The 25,793-nt window shown below is 42.9% G+C and overlaps 1 protein-coding gene across 1 annotated transcript in view; it reads left to right on the top strand.

Annotated features, from left to right (window-relative positions):
- DYNC1I1 (dynein cytoplasmic 1 intermediate chain 1) overlaps window positions 1-25,793 on the top strand; it is a 266,491-nt gene that overhangs the window by 193,076 nt on the left and 47,622 nt on the right. Inside the window, 4 exon segments of the mRNA XM_013064191.2 lie at window positions 4,858-5,004; window positions 8,978-9,091; window positions 11,987-12,120; window positions 15,880-16,024. Of these exon segments, the coding sequence (XP_012919645.2) occupies window positions 4,858-5,004; window positions 8,978-9,091; window positions 11,987-12,120; window positions 15,880-16,024 (540 nt within the window).

Consider the following 25,793-nt stretch of genomic DNA (forward strand, 5'->3'; position numbering starts at 1 on the left):
GAATGACATGTACGCCTTGGGATAGAGACTTAGGCAGAAGAAAAGGGAGCTCTGAAAGAAAAAAAGACCCTTTCCTCCCCCTCAATTAAAGTGAAGTGCCCGACTCACGACTCACGCCTTGGCTTCGCCACCGACACACCTTCCACACTGTCAGCTGCCTGGCGCTGTGGGATTGCCTGTAAGAGGGGTTTTCGGCAGCAGTGTTCTCCTATTACACGTGTTTCCATTAACAAAAGAAATATCTTTGTGGGTTTTGTAGGTACTTGCAGGAGTCTATTCTAGCTCCCTAGTAGCCAGAAGCATCTGATCTGTCTGCCTCACAGCCCTCCGACAGTTAAGCATTTGCTTTTAGGCAAATAAAATGTCAGCCACCATTAAACAGCATATGGCAACAATATGGCCATTCTCTCTGGGGACCAACCTCTCCCCAGAAGAGATGGTACTTGAAATAGTAGATGCTTTTGAATGCAGGACCCCTCTCCCTCCCACCCGGGCACGGTGGCTGGGGAGTGGGCAGAGCGCCACACACAAAAGGACTCGGGCAACCATATCAAATGTGAACAGAAGGGGCAAGCTGCCCAGCCAGCAGTGACCAAAGGCTGTTTGCTGTGGGCATCTGGGGCTGTGGTTAAGGGGAAGTACCGTCCCGACACTGGCCAGGATTAGCTCTCTAAAATAGAAAACAGCCCCCACAGCCACAGGAAGAGGGGTGGGGGCCGGCTGCAGTTGAATGTGATGGGGCTGCCTCGAGCAGAGGGAGCCCTTGAAAGCGGAGTCTTCACCCATCTCATCTCCGAATTCACCCTGTGGATGGGGTGAATGGGGTGAAAACTGCCTTTTGTTGAAATAGAAGAGGAGCACGTGGGACCCGTCTAGTGGGTCAGCTCGTGTGCAAGTGGACATGTGGACCGGAAACTGTCAACAGAGATGCCCCATGCTCCGAACAGAGTCCCCAGACCTTGCTTGTCCTGATAGGCTAGAACTTAGAATATGCAGATAATCAAAGTGCGAAGTGCTGTGCCAGTCCTTTTGGGAACGCTGGCTCCTCACATGGTGGTGTCCCTGTGTGACTGGTGTTAGAGTAGAGCCGCTCAGACTCACTTGTTTTACATCAGGCTTTTTCTGTATTAGTTCATATTTCTGGGCCAGCTCTGTGAACTCACTAGCCTCGGGAAAACCTCTACCTGTAGTGCCGGAAAAATTTACACTGAGTAGACATTAACACTGTCCAGAAATTCTCATCAGCTATCTGATTATTCTTCCACTTGTGTAAATGACTTGGTTGGAGAGTTTTGAGGCCATACCTTATTTCTCAAACTCAATCTAAGGTTCTGACATTTTAAAGAAGAAAATGAAATAAGGAAAAATTTAAAACTCCAGAAATATCTCTAGAGGTCTATATTGTTAAGGAACTAAGAATGACAAGGTAGGGAAGCTTCTTGTTTCCAGTTAATTTTGCTTGTCTAAGTTGTATTAATCATATAATTTAATAATGCTTTATTATGACCCCGAATAACTGAATTGGCTACAAAATTTAAAATGCCTAGGAAAATGATGAAGTTTTCAAAATAACATTAAGATTATTATTAATGTTTTTTCATAGACTGTGTCTTCAGAAGATGTACTATGCAAACGAGAACAACAAGAAACACTGCACATTTTAGTAGCATTAATCAGTTTTTCTCGAATGTTCTTTTTACTCTTTACCAAATCATTATAACTGACAGGGTAATATCCTCCTTTGCTCCTTATGCTAACAGTCAATAAATTCCAAAACAATTGGCAACAACTAGGTCAGTAGCTGTATGAGCCGTAAGAGGTTGCCGGGGTTTCTCTAAGATTTTCCTCCTAGGGGCTGATGCCAACTTTCCAAATTAGAAGAAATTCTCCGTTAATTGGGGGACTGTTCCCATGTGACCAAGGGAACCTAAACATTTGGATGAAAAGTAAAAACTTCAGTCCATCAACCAGATGTTTGCCACCATTATATCAAACCTCAGGGTACTTAAAAACATCTCAAGAAATGACTACATTTTAAACTTTACATCTAGGTAATTGAGATCCTCCTGCCTTCCTATGTCCATATGAATGACAGCATGTCAAATTAGGCCCACCTTGGAGATGTCTTGAGCCTTTCTATTCTAGAATACATAGAATACATATGACACTTAATGTACAAAGCTTAAAATATAAGCAAAATTGATAATCACATAACTACTCCTCCATTGCTAATTTTCCAAATAGAAAATGCAAAATAAGTGTATCTACTCTTTGTCCTCATGTTTGGGTTTGCAGCAAAACAAGTGGACTTTGGTGGTAGAACTCTGGGCTCTAAGATACCGTGACTCTTTTTTAGCATGAACTTGACTTTTTATCAAATGCAAATAGAACTCTGAATTCTCGATTGCATGCATTTGTCACACTTAAAGCTCTTTGAAATGGTTTCATTAGTACTTGCTGGGCACTACGTGTTTGATGAATAATGAACAAATAATGAAAAAGTAGGAATCAGACAGTGTTCTCCCTTTGTGGAATTGGATTCTAGGTGATTGACAACTGTGTGTTTCAGTTTCATAGCAGTAACTCCACTGTTTATTTTTTTCTAGTTTAGTCTCTTAACAAACTGTGCAAGGTTTGGAGTGGCATTTGCTGAGATTTAACTAAAACACAGAAGCAATCAAGTGGTTGAATTCTGGATTTTTCAAATTTAATGACATTCCTTTATCCATATTGATTGGAGCTTTGGTAAATTCAATTGTTGGTACCACCTGGGTAATTTTAAGTCTCTCTAAAGCTTTAAAGAAAATGTTTCCCACATAGCTCAAGCAACATAAGAATTTCATCAGTTGAAAACTAAGAATCGCTTCTGTGGGATGTGTAAAACAAGAAGCTGACCGGCATTATTTTCTTTTTCTTTAATTCAGTATCATTATTGAGAGTTATTCTTGAACTTTATGAAAACCAGATTGGGGCACAAGCATGTTCTCCATCTAATCGTGTTCAAGGAATTGGAACTGAAAATCATTCAAACTAGGAAAACACAACATTGAAAAAAGAGTCTGCATTCTTTCTTCTACCTCAGCGTGTCTGAGGCTCTTTCTGACAAGGAAGACTTGGGCTAAGAGTAGATCCGATCTTTTTAGAAGTGGACGTTTAGCTTCCTAGTCAGGAAGAGATCATAAGTTTTTTTTTTCAGTCACGTTTTTACTTTGCTGGCCTATCACTTACAACCTTTGATCCTCTCACATTTTTCCTCAGAAAGCTGTGATTAATCACAATCGCCCACGGGAGGAAAAAATCCAGATAGCGCCTGCCATTCAAGGCTCTCTTTTGTCTGGCCCAGGTGACTTTCCCCTCGAGCCACATTCCCTACGACCCGCCTCTTCCTTGCAAGCTCCTTCCCATCAAAACCAGACCACTGGTTTGGGCTGTTCAGCCTCCAGTCTTTCATCCTATTACCCCATCTCTCAGGGATGCCTATTTTCTTCTCCTCTCCACTTGCTGAGTGTTCCGTAGCTACTTCAAGGCGTGAAACATTCCATTCACAAGGTCTTGCTAACCATCCGCCCTTTCCACTCTCCCCTTTGCTCTCCTTCCCTCGCTAAACCTAATCTTTCCCACCACCCCAGTCACACACACACATGTACACGCGCACGTGCTACTATGATGATTTAGTCATGGAGGGCATCACCTTCAAGATTGCTCTTTGTTCAAATGCACAAAGGATGTCAAACAAGGGACAAGTGAAGACAGCGACCCACCTTACTCTCCACTCACCCAGGCATGCACCCCGCCACATGACTATGTCTATGCCGAGAGGCGTCTTTCTCTATCTCTTAGGAAGGCTTAGACTAGCAGCATATGCAGCTCTGGTCACCGGCATGGGAGCTTTTTAGTTTCCTTTATCACAGCACAAGTTTGTTGAGCACAGTGACTCCCTTTGTATTCCCATCATGCCTGGCACAATGCTTTTCTCACATGTAAGGTTATTGAAAGGATAAAATGTATTTTTTTAATTGCTTCCATATACAAACACAAACATGGAAGCACTGTGGGAATCAAAATGGACTTTTTTGCGACTGTGGAATGGCCAACTTATCGGATTTTAAGTGCATCATGGTTCTAAGTAATTTCCTCTAAAACATAGTGCCCAGTAGTCTTTTGTGGAATTTCAGAAACCACATTCATGACGCTCTGACAGACCCTGGTAGAGTTGGACTGAAATCCACTTCTAACTGTTTGTTAAAATAGGCAAAGAATAACATTAAGAATTGTCTGAAGTGGGTAGGATCAAGGTCAGGAGAATGCCCATGGGAGGTGAGGGAATTTGGGGAGGAACCAGTTGGAGCAGTCTGAGGTCAGTATACTTCCTAGAAGTCTACATTAAGATGAAGACACAAAGCCTAAAAAAGCACCATGTCTTAAGGTCGTTGAAACTTTGCCAACACTGTATATAGTACAGCTCGATGTGGCCATGCCCTCAAAGTAAAGAATTGCTTTGTAAAGACTTTTCATGGAGAATTAATATTACTTCTGACGCAGTTGTGTTGATAAAATGGGAAATGTCCACAAACCACGCTTTAGATACCACAAGACAATGATGCACACAAGATAGGTTTTATGCCTATTTGAAGACATGGCCAGGATGTCATTTTTCAAGTTTGGTAACCATTGACCAACACCTCAAGGGAAGAGTCTGTGTCCAGGCACAAAATAGTCTACTAACTATGCATTTAACAATCGCTTTATGTTTTCCAGGATGTGTTGAGTTGATGTGATGAGCTGTTTTCTTTTCAGGAAGAAACAAGCCTTCTCCACCCATTTCACGGTACATGTTTCTCCCCTTTCTCCTCTCAGTCCTCTGTGATGTCCGTGTGCTTCGCTCGTTTCCATCCCAACTTGGTGGTTGGTGGGACTTACTCGGGCCAGATTGTCCTGTGGGATAATCGCAGTCATCGAAGGACACCAGTGCAGAGGACACCCTTGTCAGCTGCTGCACACACAGTAAGTCAGATTTTGTCATTTCCCTGTCAGCCACCCCAAGCCCTGAAAGGGGATAACTGACAGAAGTACGCCCGTGGTCAGTAACTCCAAGTTAGAAGCGTGTAATTTGTAATAAATGTGTCCTGACTAACTGAAATAAAGCCAAGTGAAAAGGAGGTGAAGGAAGCACTGGGTGTAGAGAAATCTCTTAATGATCTACAAGTTTTAGCACAGAGAAGGGATCTCTCTGGATGTACCAAAGACCATTGGTGTGGTGGGGATGGATTAAAACTACAAAAGGACACAGGGAGAAACTTTGGAAGAGGCATCTGTGAAATTGTTATGAAGAAACTCTTTGCATTGACATTGTAATGTGGAAACTCGTATTTTCAAATGGGTGATGAAGAGTAAGCATTTCATGTCTAGGGATGGTATATGGACTTTTGCCAACAGTCCTTTTCCATTTGTGATTTGAGGGAGTGCTATGACTTTAAATTCTGGAATGCATGGTTGTAAGTCTCAACAGTAAAGTCTACAGTGACAATATAATCCCACGGGTTAAAAGTCAACATCTCAAAACCATTACCCACAATTTAGCAGAAGAGGTTCAGTATAGTGTTCATAAGACAACTACTCTGTCATTTCCTTTAAGAGAATGACAGGTGTGTTTAGCAGTTGTTAGGAGGAATGAGAAGACAGGCATGTCTCCATCAATCCTTGCTACCTTGACATTCAGAGTAACTGATGTTCTTTCTCTGAAGTGCCCAAATTATGCCCAAGGATACAGCTCTACTATTGTTTCAATTTCCTTAATGTGGTTGCCTCATTTGTTCCATCTGCTGGCCTCAAAACCATTCTAGCTTTAAAAAAGGACTGCTAGCTGCTTCAGCTAAGACCATGAAGAGGAAAATTCTTCCACCCTTGTAAGATTGACAATGGGAAATGACAAATACCAAGTCAGCCTTAATTCTGATTGACTTGGGCCTAAGACACATGCAGGTGAAACTAGTTCTTGAGAATCTTGGAAAATTGCTCTTGCCTACCCCATTTCTGCAAACTAATAACAGAAAATTGTGACCCAGGAGAAGATGGCTTGATGCAGGTGTTTGCTCAAGTCCTGTGAAAGCACTTCTTGGCTGGATGTGGATATCTGGTGGGTTTCTGAGCATATCTTGTGAAATTTCAAAAATTATAAATCCAAACGTTAGAGCAATAAGTTTCAGGGGGAAATCCAAATCCAAGAGCTCTTCCAAAGAGTCAAGCTCTCTTTGTCAAGTAACTTAGGATATGAGCATCACAACTAAAATACCATTATTATCAAATAGTAGCCTGTTTCTGTTCGAAAATAAAATACTTTTTCCCCCCTCTTTTGCTGCGTTTTGTTGAGTCCATAGCTAAAAGGGCACAGTTAATTTTGTGACTCCCTTTCAACTTCCACTAATGCCTGGCTGATTGGTACCAGGATCAAAAGTGGTTAAGGAAAAAGAGGCCTGCCACAGATTACTAATTTCCTTTCACACCCACCACACATATGCATTTGGGACAACAGGAAATCCTAATTAAAGCAAAAGCCCTTCTGCCACACAGTAAGTTTATTCCTTAAATAAATAAAAACAATCTGGCATGTATACTGGAAAAATGAGCTGTAGCTTTGCTTTTTTCTTTCCATTAAGTAGAGTTGTGGATGCCCGTGTGTGTGTGTGTGTGTGTGTGTGTGTGTGTGTGTGTGTAGGCTTTCCCACGTGTCTGCTTCTGTTCTGGTTTCTTTACATCTCTCTCTTTTCTTTTAAGCCGAGTTTTATTACTCATGAAAGCACAGGCCAGTAGTACTGATTAAAGGCAGGGAGGGGTTACCACGCACATTCTTTCTCTAGGCAGTTGGCTCTACACATTCTTCTAGATGCTTTCCTTATCCTCCTACAACCACCCTTAGGAGTCCCAATCCACTAGAATTTTGGTGCTTTGTGTTGATGCCTGGTGGTTAACAAAGAAACCCCATTGGACTCTTGCTGAAACTCACTAGGTGGATTGTAGGTTCACAACAGCATTTGGACCATGCTTTCCCATGCTTCGGTGAGACTGTCCGCTGCTTTTAGGTGAGGATTTGTTTCATCCATTCTCCCACTGGATTTCCACACAGAGCTTTGAATGCATGTGGCTGGGGCCTTGAGTTTCATTGCTCACTGCTACACGTTCCACACATGCCAGAAGCTTGGAAAAAACCACTGTGCACAGTCCCACAACTGGTCAGTCCTCTTGAAACTTAGAGACCTGATCAGGAAAGCAGTGAGCTTCAGATCCTTGTTGTACTCACCACTGGCCATAGCCACCAAGGGCGATTGAAAGTTTCTGTAGGAAAGTGCCGTGAACGAGACTTAGGGATTCAGTTTTTTCAGTTTTTTACCCGTCCATTGGCACAGGTAAAAGAGGTGATGCGATTGCCAATAAAACCAATGGCATCTTAGCATACATCAGTACGGTGGACTTTTGATCACGCAAGAAGTGAAAATTCAACATTTCCTAGATTTCTGTATTCTGTTGGTCAGAATATAGGTCAACAGCAGTGTTTCATTCTCAGAACTTGGCTGTAAGAGTTGCTCAGACAAAACGTAACGTGCTCAAAAGGGAATGACCAGTATCAGGAGGGTATTGAAAACCGGAAAGCCAAGTACTCGAGACCCATTGAAGAAATTGGCGAGGATTAGTCTGAGGAAGACAGGACTTGGGGAGAGGGGTATATAACAGCAACCTATAAAGATTGTTTGGACTTGATGTGTACGGTCCCAGAGATCACTGTACTAAATACAAGCCTCTCCTCGAGCTTTCTTTATCCCCAGTGGTGGAAGGAAAAACTCCCCAGGCATTGGCACAAAAGCTGACTACCCTTAAGAAAGGTGTTTCTGCGGAGTTTGGACCACCTCTTGGTGGAGACGGATGAGTAGCTGCTCCAGATGATGATTACAGTTCCCTCTGACCAGGAGTTTATACGATAATAATAGTTTGGGAACCATCCTTTATATGATATCAACTTTCCGATATTAAAGATTGTTTCATTGTCATTGTGGCTAGGTACTACGGACAGTAACTCATCAAGAGTAAGACTTTGACTGTCAACTATTTGCACACAGAGGCCCCAGCTAAGCTGTGGCTTGGCCCAGGATGGCTAAGCTGCCTGAAATCTGACCCACAGGACTGCTAGGTTCTGCTTCTGCTAACCTTCCATTTAGCATTTAATGTGCAGCTGCAAATGATTTTAGCTTACCATTTAGGATTCTACAGAGTAGGGTAACCTCCCAGAGCTATGACGGGAGGTTGGAGCATCTTGCTTACAATTCCCAGGATGTATCCATGACCTTCCTCAAGGCCCCGGCCAAATTGAAGCCTCCGTAGTAGCCCAACTGATGTTTTGAAAAATAAATCTATCATTACCCTAGATCTTGCAGCAACAGAAATGAGCCTAATTTTCTCTCTTCAGGTGCGTGATGCCAGTAAGCCCCACTACCCATATCTCTCCCTCAAATTAAAAAGGCTGATGAATTTTAACCACTTTTTTTTAAGAAATGTGAACGAATATTTGGCCTTGTGACTATAATGCAGCACCCTCCAAATTTAGTGACACATACTCATTCCAAAAGTCAGTAGTTGGACTCTTTTGAAAGCTGCCTTTTCTCATCACTCACAGTGAGCTTAGCAGCCGAGCTCTGTGTGGCTTCGGCCCCATCAATCATCATTTGCGGCAGCTTCCTTCAGCTCCGGCGGACTGCCTCTGACGGAGCAAGGTGAAGCTGGGTAAGTGTTTCCACTACGAGGCGTTGCTGCCAGAGCTTTTAGAAAGCGATCAGGTTCGAATCAAAAGTGGCAAATGACCTGAGGCTTGTGTTACTGTAGGATTATGTCAGTCTTTAATCCTCATTTTAGAGAAATGCGTTTGACACGCCAATGGAAGCATTTCCTCCTGGATCGTCTGACTGCCCCCATGTTTACATTTTCGCAGCATCCCGTGTACTGTGTAAATGTTGTGGGGACCCAGAATGCTCATAACCTCATCACCGTCTCTACTGATGGCAAAATGTGCTCCTGGAGCTTGGACATGCTCTCGACGCCGCAGGTGGGTTTGTTTTCCCCTACACAGAGGAGCATCCTGGTTAAAAGAGATACTTGCCTAATGGAACATAGTTCCTAAAAGCCAAACCCTCACATCCTATAGGAGCTAAAACCAATGGATGCACTTGAAAGAGTGAGGCCTGCTTTCAGCAGTCTCCTCCTGAAGCCAAAACCCATTTCCTTTACCGCAAATCATGTAATTATTATAATACGTTAATCCTTAGGTCAGTTTCAAGTGAAAATGAAATAATCCATTTTAAAGCATAGTAATTATAGAAGTTGCCTGTGGTATGAATCCTACTTACCCTACAGCATGGTTAAACAAATGCACACGAAGTCGGAGCCCCACAGATTCAATCCCCTGTGGGCCCTTGCCCTGGAGGAAAGGTGTCCCCACAAAACAGAAATCCAAGCCCTCGCTTGCATCTGTAGCCTAGACGACCGCCTGCATGCATGAAGAATCTGTCCAACCATCTGTTTTCTCCTCTGGAATGTTGGTTATGATGGCTCCTGCTATTCTTTGCTCAACAAATGAGAAGTTGAAAAGGCAGAAGTTCCAAAATTTCCAAACCACTACTGATTACACTAATGGAAACCAAACAAAGAAGCAGAGGGGAAGAGACCCTGGGGGGAGGCATCTAACACGACTTGCAGAGTACGTGTGCATACGGGCTGCGTATGAGCACACATGAGCACACGCGGAGACATGTTCTGTCCTTATTTCTTGGTGGGGAGAAGAGCGTTTCATTGCCCTCCAACTAAAAACGCAGGGAGGGGTTTAGTGTTAGAGACCGTGACAAAAATGTGAGGTAATGTCAAGAAAATTACAAAGATATGTAGGCGATAATTCTCAGTGTTAACATTCTGTTCCATTTCCCGGAATAATGAACCTAGAATGTCTGGCTCATGATGTTAGAAGACACTAGAGTTTCAAGACACGCAAGGAAATGTGAAACCGTAAAGAACCTCCCATAAGTCTAAGAAAATACAGATGTAGAGAATATTAAGACTAAGTAGATTCTTTTTTATAATTTTGGGTCGGGGAGGGGTTGGTGGGGAAGAGCCAATACGCTCCTAACTATCAAAGTTCAATTTCTTTGGTCTTTATCATCATACAAGTCGGGAGTTGTGTGTGGCTATTCTATAACTTTGTCTTAAAATTCTCAGCAATATGTTGTTTGTCTTTAAAAGCGTGGAGATTACAAAAAGATATAAGCATGAACCCTCTAATTAGGAATTTGTAATTGCCCATTTGGCTGATTAAGCATGTATTAGTTTAAGTTAAAACCAATCGTACAGGGGCCACAAGACGGTTTTTATTAGTTTTAGTGCGCCCCACACTCTGGTCCTTGTGCAGAGATGTCCAAGGGTGGCAGGCAGACCCCGGAGCATTCAGCAGTCACCCTGGTCCCTCTCTATCCTTTTTTTTTTTTTTTTTAAGATTTTATTCATTTATTTGACAGAGAGAAAGATCACAAGTAGGCAGAGAGGCAGGCGGGGGTGGGGGGTGGAAGCAGTCTCCCTGCTGAGCAGAGAGCCCGATGTGGGGCTCGATCCCAGGACCCTGAGATCATGACCTGAGCCAAAGGCAGAGGCTTTAACCCACTGAGCCACCCAGGCGCCCCAGGTCCCTCTCTATTCTTTTTTTTTTTTTTTTAAAGATTTTCATTTATTTATTTGACAGAGAGAGACCACAAGCAGGCAGAGAGGCAGGCAGAGAGAGAGAGGAGGAAGCAGGCTCCCCGCTGAGCAGAGAGCCCGATGTGGGGCTCGATCCCAGGACCCTGAGATCATGACCTGAGCCGAAGGCAGCGGCGTAACCCACTGAGCCACCCAGGCGCCCCGGTCCCTCTCTATTCTAAGAAGGTGATCGAGAGACTGTACCTTTCCTGCTGCTGATCTGAGTGACGGAGAAACCCATGGGATGGTCCGGTTTTCTGTACCACTGTAGGGTCCCCTCACAGATGCATGCACCATATGTGCCGCTCTCGTGTACTGGGAGCATGTCATACGACCGTATGCACTGAGCTACCCAGATCCTTAGCACACGCAGCTGATTTCTGGACTCCTCAGCCCAGAGGACCTGGCTTACTGGTTTGCGTGAGAAGACTAACCTCCCTAGCAACTATAACAACAAGATCCCCTACCATGATTTTTTTTTTTTTTTCAATTGCTTCAGGTACACAAAGTAGGCTGTTTGATGTAAATAGCCAGAAATATTTAGGGATGTTCGTTACACTTAATTAGTCTTCCCTGTCATTAAACTTAATTCAGCAGAAGGTCTCTTAAAATACACTTTGATTCCCAATTTTGAGAATAATCTGAGATAAAATACTTCCATTTGCTATTTTAAAGACTTAGTTCAGCCTATACACCCAACGACTGCCCTTCGCTAAATCACGTCCCCGTTGAAATCTGGTTTTTCTGACTTGAGTGACAACTTTCTGGTTTGCGTCCACAGAGGACATGGAGTGCTGCTTTGACAAATGTGCTTAGTACCTCTGATATTAATACACGTGTATTCTCACGAACAGCTGATTTAGAAAATGTTTGTAAATACAAGGGTATTGTGTGTTTTATTAAAGCCTGGGGCTGACAAGTGTAACCATTACAGTATTATCTTTAGTTTCTGCACCATTAGTTGTGAAATTCTCACCTGTCATCTCTGCCTGACTTAAGAAGCAGCAGCCCACACTGATGAGATCCAGCCGGCCTGAAACCAGAGATACACAGAAGCAGGAATGTCAGGGGCAGCAAAGCGTGGTTTCTGGCACAGCCGGGGTCTTTTGTAACGCTGTGTGAAAAGCAAACAGACGATTGAGCCAAATGATTTTTCCTTGCTATCTTTGGCATGGCGAGGAGTTGACAGAGGGAACGTAACCACGCCGTGTTTTGGTAGGAGAGCATGGAGCTGGTGTACAATAAGTCCAAGCCTGTGGCTGTTACCGGAATGGCTTTCCCGACGGGAGACGTCAATAACTTCGTGGTTGGCAGTGAGGAGGGCACAGTCTACACGGCCTGTCGTCATGGAAGGTGATTTTGTGTTTTCTTACCGATGATGTGTTTCTCACTCCCGAGAGTCTGTTAGCAGATTCTGGATTAGAACCACCTTGCGTTATGAGAAAATCCTAACTGAAGGCATACAGGTCACATGTCGAGCTCCCATTACTTCAGAGCATCCGTCTGCTCTGATCGTTAGCCGTTGTACGCCTGGGATGGCTCACACTGCCTTGAGGAGAAAAGCCGAAGCTTCTTAGCATAGCATATAAGACCCTTGACTACCTGTTCCTTCCAAGCCTCAGCCTTCAGGCTCCAGCCATGCACCCATGGGGGATAACAATCCCCAAACGTGGCTTACTGCCCCCCACCTCCGTGAGTTCCCACCCTGTTTCTTCTCTTCTCGGCCTCGTTCGTTCCTCCTCAGCCTTTAAGAGCCAGCCCAGAGGTCCTTCCGCATGGAAGCCTCTCCTGACTCCCTTGAGCAGAGAAAGCCCTCCCCTCCTTTATGATTTCATAAATCTGGCCTTCCTTGTTTTTTTCATGTTTCCAAGGAATACTTACCGAGACCCTACCATGTGCCCAACACCGTGACATCATGAGGATGAACTAGGGAACAAAACAGACATGGAGATCATAACCTGGTTGAGGTTGAAAGACAATAAACTGATAAACACAGGAGTATGTGCCTTGAGATGATGCGTACTACAGAGAAAATTTAAGTCTCATAAATGGGATTGGACTACAGACTGAAAGATAGGCTTGCCATTTTATATATTTGTATATATGCTTCTACAATAGTATTTTTTTTAAGATTTTATTTATTTATTTGACAGACAGAGATTACAAGTAGGCAGAGAGAGAGGAGGAAGCAGGCTCCCTGCTGAGCAGAGAGCCCGATGTGGGGCTTGATCCCAGGACCCTGGGATCATGACCTGAGCCGAAGGCAGAGGCTTTAACCCACTGAGCCACCCAGGTGCCCCTACAATAGTATTAATTACAGTTTATTTCAACTATTCACTCATCTGCCATTTTTCTCATACTAAATTCTTTCCATTTCATCACAGATCTTCCTGCCTGGGGCCTGACACATTGTAAGCGAGGAGCTAAAAATCTGTAGGAGGTATCCAAAAATAATAATAATAATAACCCAAATAATGATGACCCAGAAATAGAGAGATGCCTTGGGGGTCTTCCTCCCAATTAGAGGCTGGAATGGTATAAGATACAAGCCACCATGAAGTTTCCAAGTCATAAGAATTCTGCCTCGACTGAGACATTGGTGAATGCCCCTGGAAACCCATCAGGATAACATAGAATCCAATAATTAGAATTATTGTAAAATTGCATGCAAGACTTAATGAGTGGCCTCACCATCTTTTAAAAGGTTCACTGTGTTCACTTTGGTACTTAATTTTCTTCCAGCTTAGGAGTTCTAATTCAATAGATGTTTCATCTCTTATACTCACCCCAGGCTGTTTAGATTTAATGAGAAATCAGAAGTTGCTCCAAGTTTATTTTATACTCCTGTGTTTTTGTGATTTGTAGAAGTAATAAGCAACTGCAGCCCAGTGATGTGATTCTTCTACTCACACAACATGGACTGTGATGTTCCTACTGTCCTACACATAAAAACAAGCAGTATTTCCCCCGCTTACATGATTTAAAGATGAGTAGAAAGAGATGCCTCATAGTTCTATGCCCATAAAACTGGCTAAAGTCATGCATTAAAGTTTTATGAAAGCATAAGAAGACCTGATAAAGTTGTCTATGCAACTTTTTGCAAATGCAAACATTTGCTGCACACCTACTTGGAGCCAGGGCACCACTAGAGCCTGCCAGGCATGCAGACATTGTATAAACCAGCTTCATGCCTTCAAGACAGGGATGATGATGAGCAAGGCCAATGCACACGCTTTTGCAGTACGGGTAGAAGGTCATAAGTGACACAAGAGAGGCACAGAGAGCATAGGGGAACAAATACAGGCCCACAGCATTGTCTACACATTCATTAGAACCCGCAAGGCACATAGGTTCCATTGGCTTAATCCAGGACCTTAATTATCTGTGAAAGCTACAGAACATGTTCACTGAAAACTTTCAGATTTTTTTTCTTTTTTTGTTTCTCTAATGTGAATAATGTTTGACATGGTGAACACTTCTGTTCTATGGCTGTAGTCCTTTTCAAGCCCAATCAGAATTTGCAGTGTGGTTCAAAAGAAGGGTACGTAGGGTGAAAACCACAGATCTTTTCACAACGCCCTTGATTTTGCTTCTGACATTGGCCCATCCTTCTGAAATAGAAAACACAGATCTTGATAAAGTTGTAAAATAGCAGGAATTTGGCTTCATAGCAATTTTAAATGGGTCATGTAGGGATACGGGGGTAGGGGGCAGAGAGGGATTTTTATTTTTCACCTAACATACAGAAGGTGAAAATCCACTTCCATAAATTAAATAAGGTCCTCGTTTTGCACCCTATAAACCCTTTCAGGATGCTGTTAAGGCAAGTGGAGTCTCACCAGGGGCCACTTCAAAGATCAGTTCCTCATGTTCTTTAGAAGAGTTTAAATGGTCACGTGTGGAACTGCTGTTAGCAGTTTCACTGGACATAATTTTTTGAGTGCCTGTTACATGGAGCACTGCAGCGTTTTCTCATGATTTCAAATTTTGCTCAGCACACTGACATTTATTGGTGCTCCAGAAGCCCAGATGTTTTAATAACTTAATTCATTTTACTATCAGGGCCATAATATTTAGATTCCACAAAATCCCTAAGTATTTGTCTCATTTGTAGCCTCATACACATGGGTTTTTAAATGCAGCATTTGGGGCATATTTTTTAGTTGGGTTTGGTTGGGCCACAGACTATCGTGTGATAACAGCGGGCTGGGAATAATCCCAGCTTAGTTACATAAGCAGCGTATGTCCTCGGAGAACTTTCACAATGCGTAAGAGCCAGCCCAGAGGCTGGCTCACTATTTCTCAAATGTTCTTCTTTTGGGGAGAGACGAAAAGGCCTAAGTTTTGTCTCTTTTCCCATGTGGTTTCTTTCAATAAGTATTTATTGAGCACTTACTATAGACCAAACACTTGGCAACAAGAAAAACCAGGCACCAGCCCTTATGGAAGTTACATTCAGTAGACTTGAAAACGTCTCTTCTTTCAGTGAATATCTTAATTTCTAAGGATCACATTTAAGTTATGCATAGCATATTGTGGTGGCAAGAGTTTCTACGAAGTATTATCTTTTGAGATATATCAACTTCATTTAAGAAATTTTCTTGAAAAGATAAATGTAGGTATTCAAGAATGTGAGGATTTTTGTAGCCCATGGGGTTCCCAGAAGGAGTTAAAATGGAATGTGAGCCAAATGTATCATAAGGAGAGTATAGTCCTATTGGGTAAAACATGAAAGCTTCTGAGATTGAAGTATGTGTGTTTTCCATTGATGTGCTCCATCAACAATGATAGGATTTGAGGAACTCCTGAAAAAGGATTAAATTTGTCCCCCAAAAAGACATAATTTGGTATTAAGTTGCAAAGGTTAAAAAAATTATATTGATCCATATTATTTTTTAATCATCAGAAGTGACTAGCATTGTATTTCTCTCAAGATAACTGTGAAAGTGGTTTCATTTTTGGTAGTTTATGGTTGTTCTTCTAAATTACGAGGGAAGTGGTCATGCAGAGACAAGTATGTTGGTTTGTTTGTTTGTTTGTTTGTTTGTTTTTAAAGCAATTGCTGCTCTGCAAAGGTCACTGAAATTCTGCTCCTGTGTGGTCTTCCTGCAGCAAAGCGGGTATTGGGGAGGTCTTCGAAGGTCATCAGGGACCAGTGACTGGAATTAACTGCCACATGGCTGTGGGCCCCATTGACTTTTCACACCTGTTTGTCACGTCATCATTTGACTGGACCGTCAAACTGTGGACCACAAAGGTAAGAATGTCTTACGTTCTCTGGTAATACATAGGCGAAGAGGGCAATTTGACTGTTCACAGCCTGTTGATGAACCCAGTCTGCCTCTTTCTCGGTCCATTTTATTTATTTTTAAATAGATAAGGGATACTTGAAAACACTCTAAATTCTAAAAATTCCAGCAGTTCAAATACAAATAAAATGGAAGTCCTTCTTTACTAACATCCCCTCCGGGCTGCCATCGCCGCCCCCGCCCCCACTTCTACGTTGACTGTGCAGAGCTCCGGAGCACTGACCTACATACGTACGTACTTATGGGAATACGACTTGGGACTTGGTGGCTTGGGTTTTGGGAACGTTTTTGGAGCTTTTGGTGGTTTGTAAGCTGGCAAATGGCACTCCATGAGTTGTGTTTTCAAAGGCAATTCTGACCATGCTTGAGAGCAAAAAAAAAAAGAAAAGAAAAGAAAGAAAGAAAGGAAAGGCCACTGGAAGAAAGGTGCAGTAGTCTAGGGAGTAAATGGCAATGGTATTAACCAGTAGTTTGGGATGCGGAGAAATAGATGGATTCAAGAACCACTTATGAGGCAAAAGAAACAGAAATTGGTGACATGCTTTGATATTTGATACAAGGTTGGCGAGACTGGGGAAAAAAAAGGGTAGTTATGGCTGGAACAGCTGGAGACTGAGCTAATCAGTCACTTCATTCACTGCCTGGAGGTCGCCAGAGGGAGGGCCAGTCAGTGAAAAGCACGGTGCAGGTTAAATTTAAGGGGCTGGGATGTTCAACTCATGATCTCCATTAGACAGTTTTCAGTGCGTGACAGAAGCGGAGGGAGACCTCTGGACTGCAGGTGCATATCCAGTACCAGGCAGGATAGCAATCACCGGGGTGCCTGGGTGGCTCAGTCAGTTAAATGTCTGCCTTTACTTTAGGTCATGATCCCAGGGTTCTGGGATCAAGCCCCACATCTAGCTCCCTGCTCAGCGGGAACCCTTCTGTGCCCTTTCCCTCTGCCCCGTCCCCCCATTCATGCTCTCTCTTTCTCTCTCTGTCTCAAATAAATAATCTAAAGTAAAATTTTAAAAAAAGGAATAGCAACCATTCTTACAACCCAAGCAGTGGATTTTAAAAGAAACATTATTAAGTCTAGATCCAGATAAAGAAGAATATTTAGGAAATAAACAGGAGAAATGAAACTAGAAAAGGAGATTAAAAGAGTACCAACCCAAGAAATGGGGAGGGGGGGTGAATTATAATTTTTGAAAGACAGACTGTGAGAAGAGGACAGAATTTATCTCAACTGCATGAAAAACAACCTCACCTATAAAAGAAATCCAAATTAAAACCATGGTGAGAAACTTCAACTGTCATACTGACAAAAATCCAAGAGCAACATGGTCTGTGATGAGACCAAAAGAACCAGCCATTCTCTTACATTGCTATTGCTGGTACAAAACGGCTTAACACTGGAGAGAGGAATTTGGCAGTATATAAAAGTAATTCATCATGCATATTTGCTCATTGTCAGAGCAATTCCTACTTCTAGGAATCTTTGCTATACTAGCAAAAATAAGAAAAAAAGACATCTGCAGAAGGGGATCCATTGAAAGGCTACCTTGAATAGCAAAAGACTGGAAAGGACCCAAGTGTCTATCACTGGGCTGTGGACAAATCAAAAGTAACCGGCGTCCACATGAGAGAGTATGATTCAAGTTTAGGAAGAAATGCAGAAGATTTCTTCGTACTATTATGGAGTGCTGTCTAGGATATATTTTTAAATGGGAAAAGCAGTGGAGGTGGAGAAAAATAAGTAGTATGTTGTCATTGTTCAATATTTATATATTTTTAAAAGTTGGAAAGATGACATATATACACAAAATTCTTCCTTACAGGGAGGAAACAAAGAGAATTCCTGAAAGAAACAAGAAGAATAGCCACACTTTTTAAAAGATACTTTGTACCTTTGGTTTGGGAACCAGGTTCCTCGGGAACCAGGAACTACGTAAATATTTTCCATAGTTACAAAATAAAATACAATTTTAAAAGTAGTACCTAAAAAATGTGAAGTGGGACACCTGGGTGGCCCAGTCAGCTGAGCATCCAACTCTTGATTCCTGCTCAGGTCATGACTTCAGTGTCGTGGGATGGAGCCCCACATCCAGCTTTCTGCTCTGCTGGGTGTCTGCTTAAGATTCTCTCTTTCTCCCTCTGTCTGTACCTCTGCCCCTCCTTCACATCTAAAATAGATACATAAATAAATCTTTAAAAATGTGAAGTAACATGAAACAAATCAAGTGTGGTTCAGAGAATTAGTGCGGTTCAAATTGGAGGCAAACCATTATAGCATAGAATGAATCTGACTTTAAAATCCTTTGTTTTAACTATACATTCTAAAACGGATATATTTTAAGGATAAAAAGAACTACAAAAAATTTAAATTACTTTTAGTACTCACGTTGCTCGTGGTGGTTTTGTAACTGTGCTTTGCTGCTGTCGGGTTTGGATCATGAAATAAATGACTGCGTTCATGTCAACGCAGAGTGGTTATCAGCTGGGTCAAAAGGAGACACGAGTTGCTTGAATTGAGTAAAACCTCTGCAGTAATCCTGGATTTAAGTTGGATGTACTAGTAAGAATGTGTAGCATATGTTACCTTTAAATCTAAAAAATACATATTCAACAAAATGTTTCTAGAAACAATGACCAATGTAGCACTGACACTCCTCATGTCCGGTTCGTGCTAAGTACCACTTTCACTAAAAGAAACCAGAGATCCTGGAAGAAATTAGTGATTCTAGATCTGGAGCAGGAAATGTGTAAAATGAGCCTGGAATATTTCATCATAATAGAAAACAAGGAAGCTACCAAACACTACATATTTCTTGCCAAAGGTCTTAGAAGCCAAATTGAATAAGCTTCTGCAGGCCAAGGACTATCAATGAGGGTGAACTCATGAATCTATCACCTTCATTGATATTCTTCAGCTTGCAGAAGCTTGTTCAGTTTGACTTCTAAGAACTTCAACAAGAAATATGTAGTGTTTGATAGCTTCCTTGGTTTCTATGCGTTCTATAATAATACTGAGAAAAGAAAAGAATACTCATTAGTCATCTTTGGAGAATGTGAGGAAAGCCAATCCAATATTTTGGAAATCTTATAAGAAGTAAAAGAAAGAATTAATTATTTATTCTGAAAGAATCAAACATTTATTCTGCCTTTTCTGTATGATTTCTACTTCAGGAGTACTAAATAATTGATGAGGAGGTATTTTTCTCTATAGAAATATTCCAGCTAATATAGGAAGATAGGAGTTGAACATGAGGTAGTGGTCATTGCTGATAAGATTGTAAAAATAGAAACAACTTTCACAGTAATGGAAGTATATAATACCACTTTTGAAGTAGGTTTTTCCCCCAAATACAATTCAAATTCTGTCACTCTTCCAGATCTCTGAATTCAGAGGCAATAGGAGGTAAAGATGCAAAAGATTAAATACTACAGGGATGGAATCAGCCAAATCAAGGCTGTGGAGAAATCTGTGGGACAGCTGATCTCATTTCTACAAAAATATCTAAATTTTTTTTTTCAAAGAAAAAAAGAAATAGAGGTAGAAACTACATATCAAACAAAATAGAAGGAAACAGTACTTGAGACATTTCAACCAATCTTAAATTATGAATCCTATGTAAAACCTAATCCAGACAAGCAACCCTTCTAAAAAAATTAGAAGACTATTAGGAAATGGGAAAACTGACTAGATATTTGATATTTATGAATTATTATTTTTAGGTATGATCACTTTATTTTGATGATCTTAAGTAGTTTGATGTTTTAGAGATGCACACTAAAATTTTATAGAAGAAATCACATGATGTCAGAGATTTGCTTCAAAATAATCAGTTGGGAAGGGGGAATGTGTGGACATAGATGAATTAGACTGTGCAAGTATTGTTAAATATAGAAGCTGGATATTGACATTATTCTGTTTCTGAATATGTTTGAAATTGGCTCCATTGGTTGAGCATCTGCCTTTGACTTGGGTCATGATCCCAGGGTCCTGGGATTGAGCCCCACATCGGGCTCCCTGTTCAGTGAGGATTCTGTTTCTCCCTCTCCCTCTGCCCCTCTGCCTGCTAATGCTTGCTCTTGCTCACTCTCAAATAAATAAATAAATATCCTTTTTTTTAAAAAAAGAAATTTTCTATAATATAAAACTAAAAAGAGAGAGAGGGGAGTGACCAAAAGTAACAAATACTTTATGGAAGTATCATCAGACTGAAATACGTCTGTTGCGTTCCGTAGCCTTACTGTGCCATGGCAAGTACCGCTCCGCTGGTGTGTTGGGGACGGGACACAAATAACAACGGGTTAAGGAATGAGTGGAAAGAAGGAAGCATTGAAGAAAAATCAAGAAGCTTGGCTATGAGGAAAGGAAGATGGGAGGTAGAGAGAGTTTTTCTTCTAACTTTTTTTTTTTTTTAAACATTGTAGAGACTCTTGAGGATGTTGCTGTTGTCTAATCACCAGCAAAGACAAAGAGTAGAAACACTGCAAGTGTAAGGCAGGGAAATGTTCCTGAAGATGTTCAGTGAATAGATGCATAGCACAGGCAGAGGGTAAAGTTTAAATCTGGGCAGTGACATATCTTCTGTTGTAACAAAGGAACAGGGAAGGAAAGGGAGAAATATGTGCAGGTGTAAGTTTGGTGCATGAAAGCAGAGGGCAGTCTCATGTGACCTTGTTTTCTCCGTGAGGCAGGAGAGAAGCAGTTCTACTGAGAGGAAGGAGAGGTGCCAGAGGGAGAAGGTTGCAGCTAGCTGGTCATGGAAGAGAGGAAGAAGAGCTGATTAGGGAGGCAAAGATGGACTCTAGGGGTGCGGAGACCAGACTGTTCTAAGGGCATTGATCTTCAGGACCCACTTCCTCCAAGAGAACTAACAGCATAGATACAGACGTGGATGAGGGGGACATGTAGTTGGTTCCGGGGCCAAAGCTTTCCCAGAATGCGGCGGCAGGATGATGGAACTTGGGATCAGAAATAAGGACGAGAGCATGTTTGATGTTAGAGGCTAAGGATTTTACACTGTGGCTGAAAGGAAGTGAAAGCAGAGTGGAGAAAGTGAAAGGAGCAAGGGTTAAAATCCCCTATAAGATCAAAGAATACGGATGAAACAAGGAATTGAGTAAGAGTGAAAAAGGACATTATTATTAGAAAGCGAGATGTTGGGATTTAGTAATTCACAACTGAAATAATTCCAAGTGATAAAAACAAGCCAAACAAACAAAGGTCCAGCATGTGGTCATGTTGTCGCTGACCTCAAGTGGACATGAAGTTCTCTGGAGCTGAGGGGCCCTGGAAATAAAAGGTCAAGGTGCTTGTGGGCTGTGGGCTTTGAAGTGGGCCAGAGTAAAGGCAAAACTGGAATGGAAAAGGAGATCATGAGCCCTGTGCTTAAGTCTTCAGTGAATTAGGAAGAGAGATCAGAAGAGGGAAAGCATGACGGAGACATGGCCTGAGCTTAAAAGAAATAGGGCTTTTTACTGGGTGTCTTACACCTTGGAGAACAGACACTTTATGTCACTCTTCTGGAACAGAATAGCCAGTAATGAACAGATCCTACCTGAGAAGGCAGCCTGGGAGGGGACGAGCTTATGGGAGAGGGAGGGTTCCCCTGAGACGGGCAGCAGAGGGAACTTTCCATGAGAAGGCTGAAGATGGAGGCAAATGAGCTCATCATGGAATGGGAAACATGGAGAGCACAGTGGGGACATCTAGAAAGGAGGAGAGGGATTGGCTCAGAGTCTGGTTCAGAATCTGGTTCAGAATCTCTAACAGAGATTCCTAGAAAATGCTCTAAGAATTTAGCAAGATGGGGATGGGGGTGGGGTGGAGAGGAGATACCCCCCCCCCCCAAAAAATGGAATTCTCAGCAGAATGGCAATTCTTGCAAATTCTAGTGAGGACAGCATGCAAGAAGAAAGATTAAAATACATTACATTGCCCTCCCTCCACCCTCTAGCATGCCAGATTTCACACTAAACCACAGTCAGGGGAGGCTTCATGTTGAAGCAGAAACTTTGCTGGAGTCGGTTACCTGGCAAACACAGGACAGGGCTGCGTTCCAGCAGCTGAATCAACAAGGGAGAAGCCATTTTCATTGAAATGGCTGAAAGGCAGGGATCCACTCAGGAAATGCATGCAATGACCTGGAAAGATAGGTTTATACTTGATTGTGCAGATTTATTTTTATTTTAAAAATGATGGCAGGTCTTTTTAGGACCAAGCCTATCAAAAGGGAATTTGGGGGAGCTTTCTATGGAAGGTGATTTTGCAGGGGCTGGCAGGAGGGCGGGAGGTCATTCTGTGTGCCAGGCACCGCGCTAAATATGTTACATACAGTACACAGTCCAGTAAGCCCTCACAGTCTACTCCCGAGTGGGCGTGTCACCTCTTCCTCTACAACGTGGAGGCACGCGAGAGCTGAAGTAACTTGCCTGGCAGGCTCAGTGAGAACCTGGGGAAACTGATTCGAACTCAAATTAGTGTGCCCCCCAAAGCTGTGTTCTTTTCCACACCAGCACACTAAGCCCAGAGGCAGGACGTCCGGTTGGAAGGCTATTTGACCATCTAGGCAAGAGCCAGAATATCGGTGGCGGTGACGGTAGGCTTGTGGAGGAAAACACGGAGTCTGAAACCAGTACGTGGACCAGGTGCCCAGCTGACTTGATGGGAGAGCAGAGTCAGTGGTGATCCTGATATTTCTGCCTTAGGCCTCTGAGGGGAAGAATGGTGATGCCAAGATGGAGACAGGACATAGAGGAGGAGCGGGCTTGGGTCGGGGGTCGAAAAGTGGCCATCTGGGACACGCTGCAGCTGAGGCACCTGGAAATTCCTAAAAGGTGATTGAAAATAGTGGAGCTCAGGGATAAGAAGAAGGTTATAAATCCACTCAGTCTTGAGGTCAAGAATTCAAACCCCACGTTGGGCATAGAGCTGATGTGTATAAGAAGAGCTAAACATGGCGGCATCAACCCACAGTCAGCTCTCATTTGTCCCGAGAGCAAATTAAGACTAGCATGTAAATCATGGAGGACAGGGCGCAACCGTGGAGCCACCGCAGTCTCAGGAAGAGAAGGGATACACGGACCGACAAGCAAGAAGAGGGCGGCGCCGACCCCCGTGCCGACTGAGGCTGGTTGCGGAGTGAGGGGGGAAGGCCGCTCCTTGAGCCTGGGGCCGGAACTGAAGGAGACAGTGGTGGCTCGCAGGGAAGGCCAGGCCCACGGAGCATTTGGTTATTATATAACCAAGAGAGACTCTCAGGTTATTATATAACCTGAGAGACTTGAGCGTGTCTGTGGCCTGAAGAGAAGGAGCCAGGGAAGAGTACAGATGGACAGTGAGTGGCCTGACAGAAAGGAAGCTCTCAGTGTTGTTGGGGACTGCGGAGGGGAGAAGAGGCAGGACACTGCTAAGGCTGGAGCAAGGGGGGAAGATGGGTTCAGCCACACGGAAGTGGAAGGGGGAGCAGAGAGTGAGAGAAGGTCCCTATGCTCTGGTGACGTCAGAGGCACACTCTTCTGCCAACAGCAGTGCGGGGACAGGCCCCTGACTCCTGAGGATGACTGAACGACACAATTTGAGAGCAGCCGGGGCTAAACATCCAAGGTGCGTTTCATAGGTGATGTCTAAGTTTTAACAAGAGGGCCAGGAATTGCGTAAGGTGGCCATTGTGGACTCTCTAAAGTCCTCCCGAACCTCCTGAATCCGGCGTTCAAAGCTGTCCGCGGTGGGGGCTCTGTCGGTTAAGAGTCTGACTCCTGATTTCGGCTTAGGTCATGATCTTAGGGTCACCTGGGGCTCTGTACTGGGCATGGAACCTGCTTATGTTTCTCCGTCTCCCTCACCCTCTGCTCCCCACCCCACTGTGCTCTCTATTAAAAAAAGAGGAAAAGAGAAAGTGCTGTCCACAACCTGTCCCCAATTTACAGCAGCAGGTCGACAAATTCAGGTATGGGGGATACACCACTTCTCTGCAATTCTAAAACCAAGGGTTCTCGAAGTGTGGCACCTTGATCATCATGGGCAGCATTACCTGGGACATTTGAGAAATGCAACTTCCCTGTGTCATCCCCTAAGACTTTCCGCATCAAAAATTCTGGGGGTGGGGCCAGGAATCTGTGTTTTAATAAGCTCTCCAAGTAATCCTCATGCTGCTAGAATTTAGAGTCATGCTCTAAACCTACTTGAAGTTCTGTTTCAAACTCCCCATCCTACAGAGCTGGTGGGGCAGTTCATTTTGAGGTGTGTCTCTTTTCTCATCAGGATTGTCTTAGGGAACTGGGGAGCTAGTTCAGGATTCAGGCAGGAGAATAAAATTCATTGACACACCCCTCCCCCAGTCAGGTTCCCTGATACAATTAACACCCTACTTGTTCTGGCCTGGGGTTTATACTGTGAATCTATTTAAAACCCCAAATTAATCATAACCTTTTGTGGTGGTGTCCTAGAAGCAATGGTTCTACTTGATGCTCTTGGCAACACTGGCTAGAGTCTTTCTCCTTTTCTTAATCTAAACATGCATAAAATATAAAGGAAATGGTAGCAGCATCTCCTAAAATTACTAGTCCCTTTTACAAGACTGACGGAAAGTAACCTCCTTTAGCTTCATGAAAAGGGCAAAGTGAAAATATAAATATTGTTTTGAAAATACTGGAGATTTAAAAAAAAAAAAAAGGAAAAAATACTGGATATCAACCCTTTGGGTTTTTTTCATTCTTGTTGACAATGAGAATTTTCAGATAGCTGGAGAACAGAGAGAAAAATGAGATAGGTAATTATTTTTGGACTCTTCTGACAATGATGGTGACCTTGGTAATCTTTATTTTAAACTCATTGTTAACTTGGAGTCATCCGATCATTGAACCAAAAATGAAAAAGATTGTGGTGGAGGCTTACTTGATAATCGAGTCAGTGATACCCTCACACTGAAGATTATGTCTTAGTCCTTTTGGACAGCTCTAACAAAATAGCTCCGACTGAGTGGTTTCTGAATGACAGGAATTTATTTCACTCAGTTCTAGAGGCTGGGAATCCTAAGATCAGGATGCTGGCACCGTCTTGTTCTGGCAAAGTCTCCCTTCCTGGTTTGTAGCCAGCCCCTTCTTGAGTGTCCTCACATGGCAGAGGCCTAGGGAGATCTGTGAGGTCTCTTTTATAAGGGCACTAACCCTGCTCATGAGGTGCCACCCTTGTGACCTAAACACCTTCCCAAGACCCACCTTCTAATACCATCATTTGGTGATCAGGATTTCAACATATGGATTTTGGGGGGGAAAACACAAACAATCAGAACATAGCAGATTGCAAATTAAATCCCATAAGGAAGAATCCTTCAAATGGTGGAAAAGAGTGGATGCTAAGAAATAAGACTTTGAACTAGTCAAGAGTCAAATTTAAAAAGTGGTTGCAGTGTAATATTTGGTGCATAAAAATAAGTATCACTCAAAAAAGATAACCGACCCCACCCCCAAGCCTAAAGGCAAACCAAACACCAGGAAGATTTGACAACACAGACATGCATTTTGTACGTTCTACTAACCAAGAATCCGCCTTTCTTTCTTTCTTTTTTTTTTTTTTAAGATTTTATTTATTTGACAGAGATCACAAGTAGGTAAAGAGGCAGGCGGGGAGTGAGGGGGAGGCAGGCTCCCTGCTGAGCAGAGAGCCCGATGTGGGGCTCGATCCCAGGACCCTGGGATCATGACCTGAGCTGAAGGCAGAGG

This window comes from Mustela putorius, unplaced genomic scaffold, assembly GCF_011764305.1.
Source record: "Mustela putorius furo isolate JIRA1106 unplaced genomic scaffold, ASM1176430v1.1 tig00003845_pilon_pilon_pilon, whole genome shotgun sequence".
Taxonomy (NCBI): domain Eukaryota; kingdom Metazoa; phylum Chordata; class Mammalia; order Carnivora; family Mustelidae; genus Mustela; species Mustela putorius.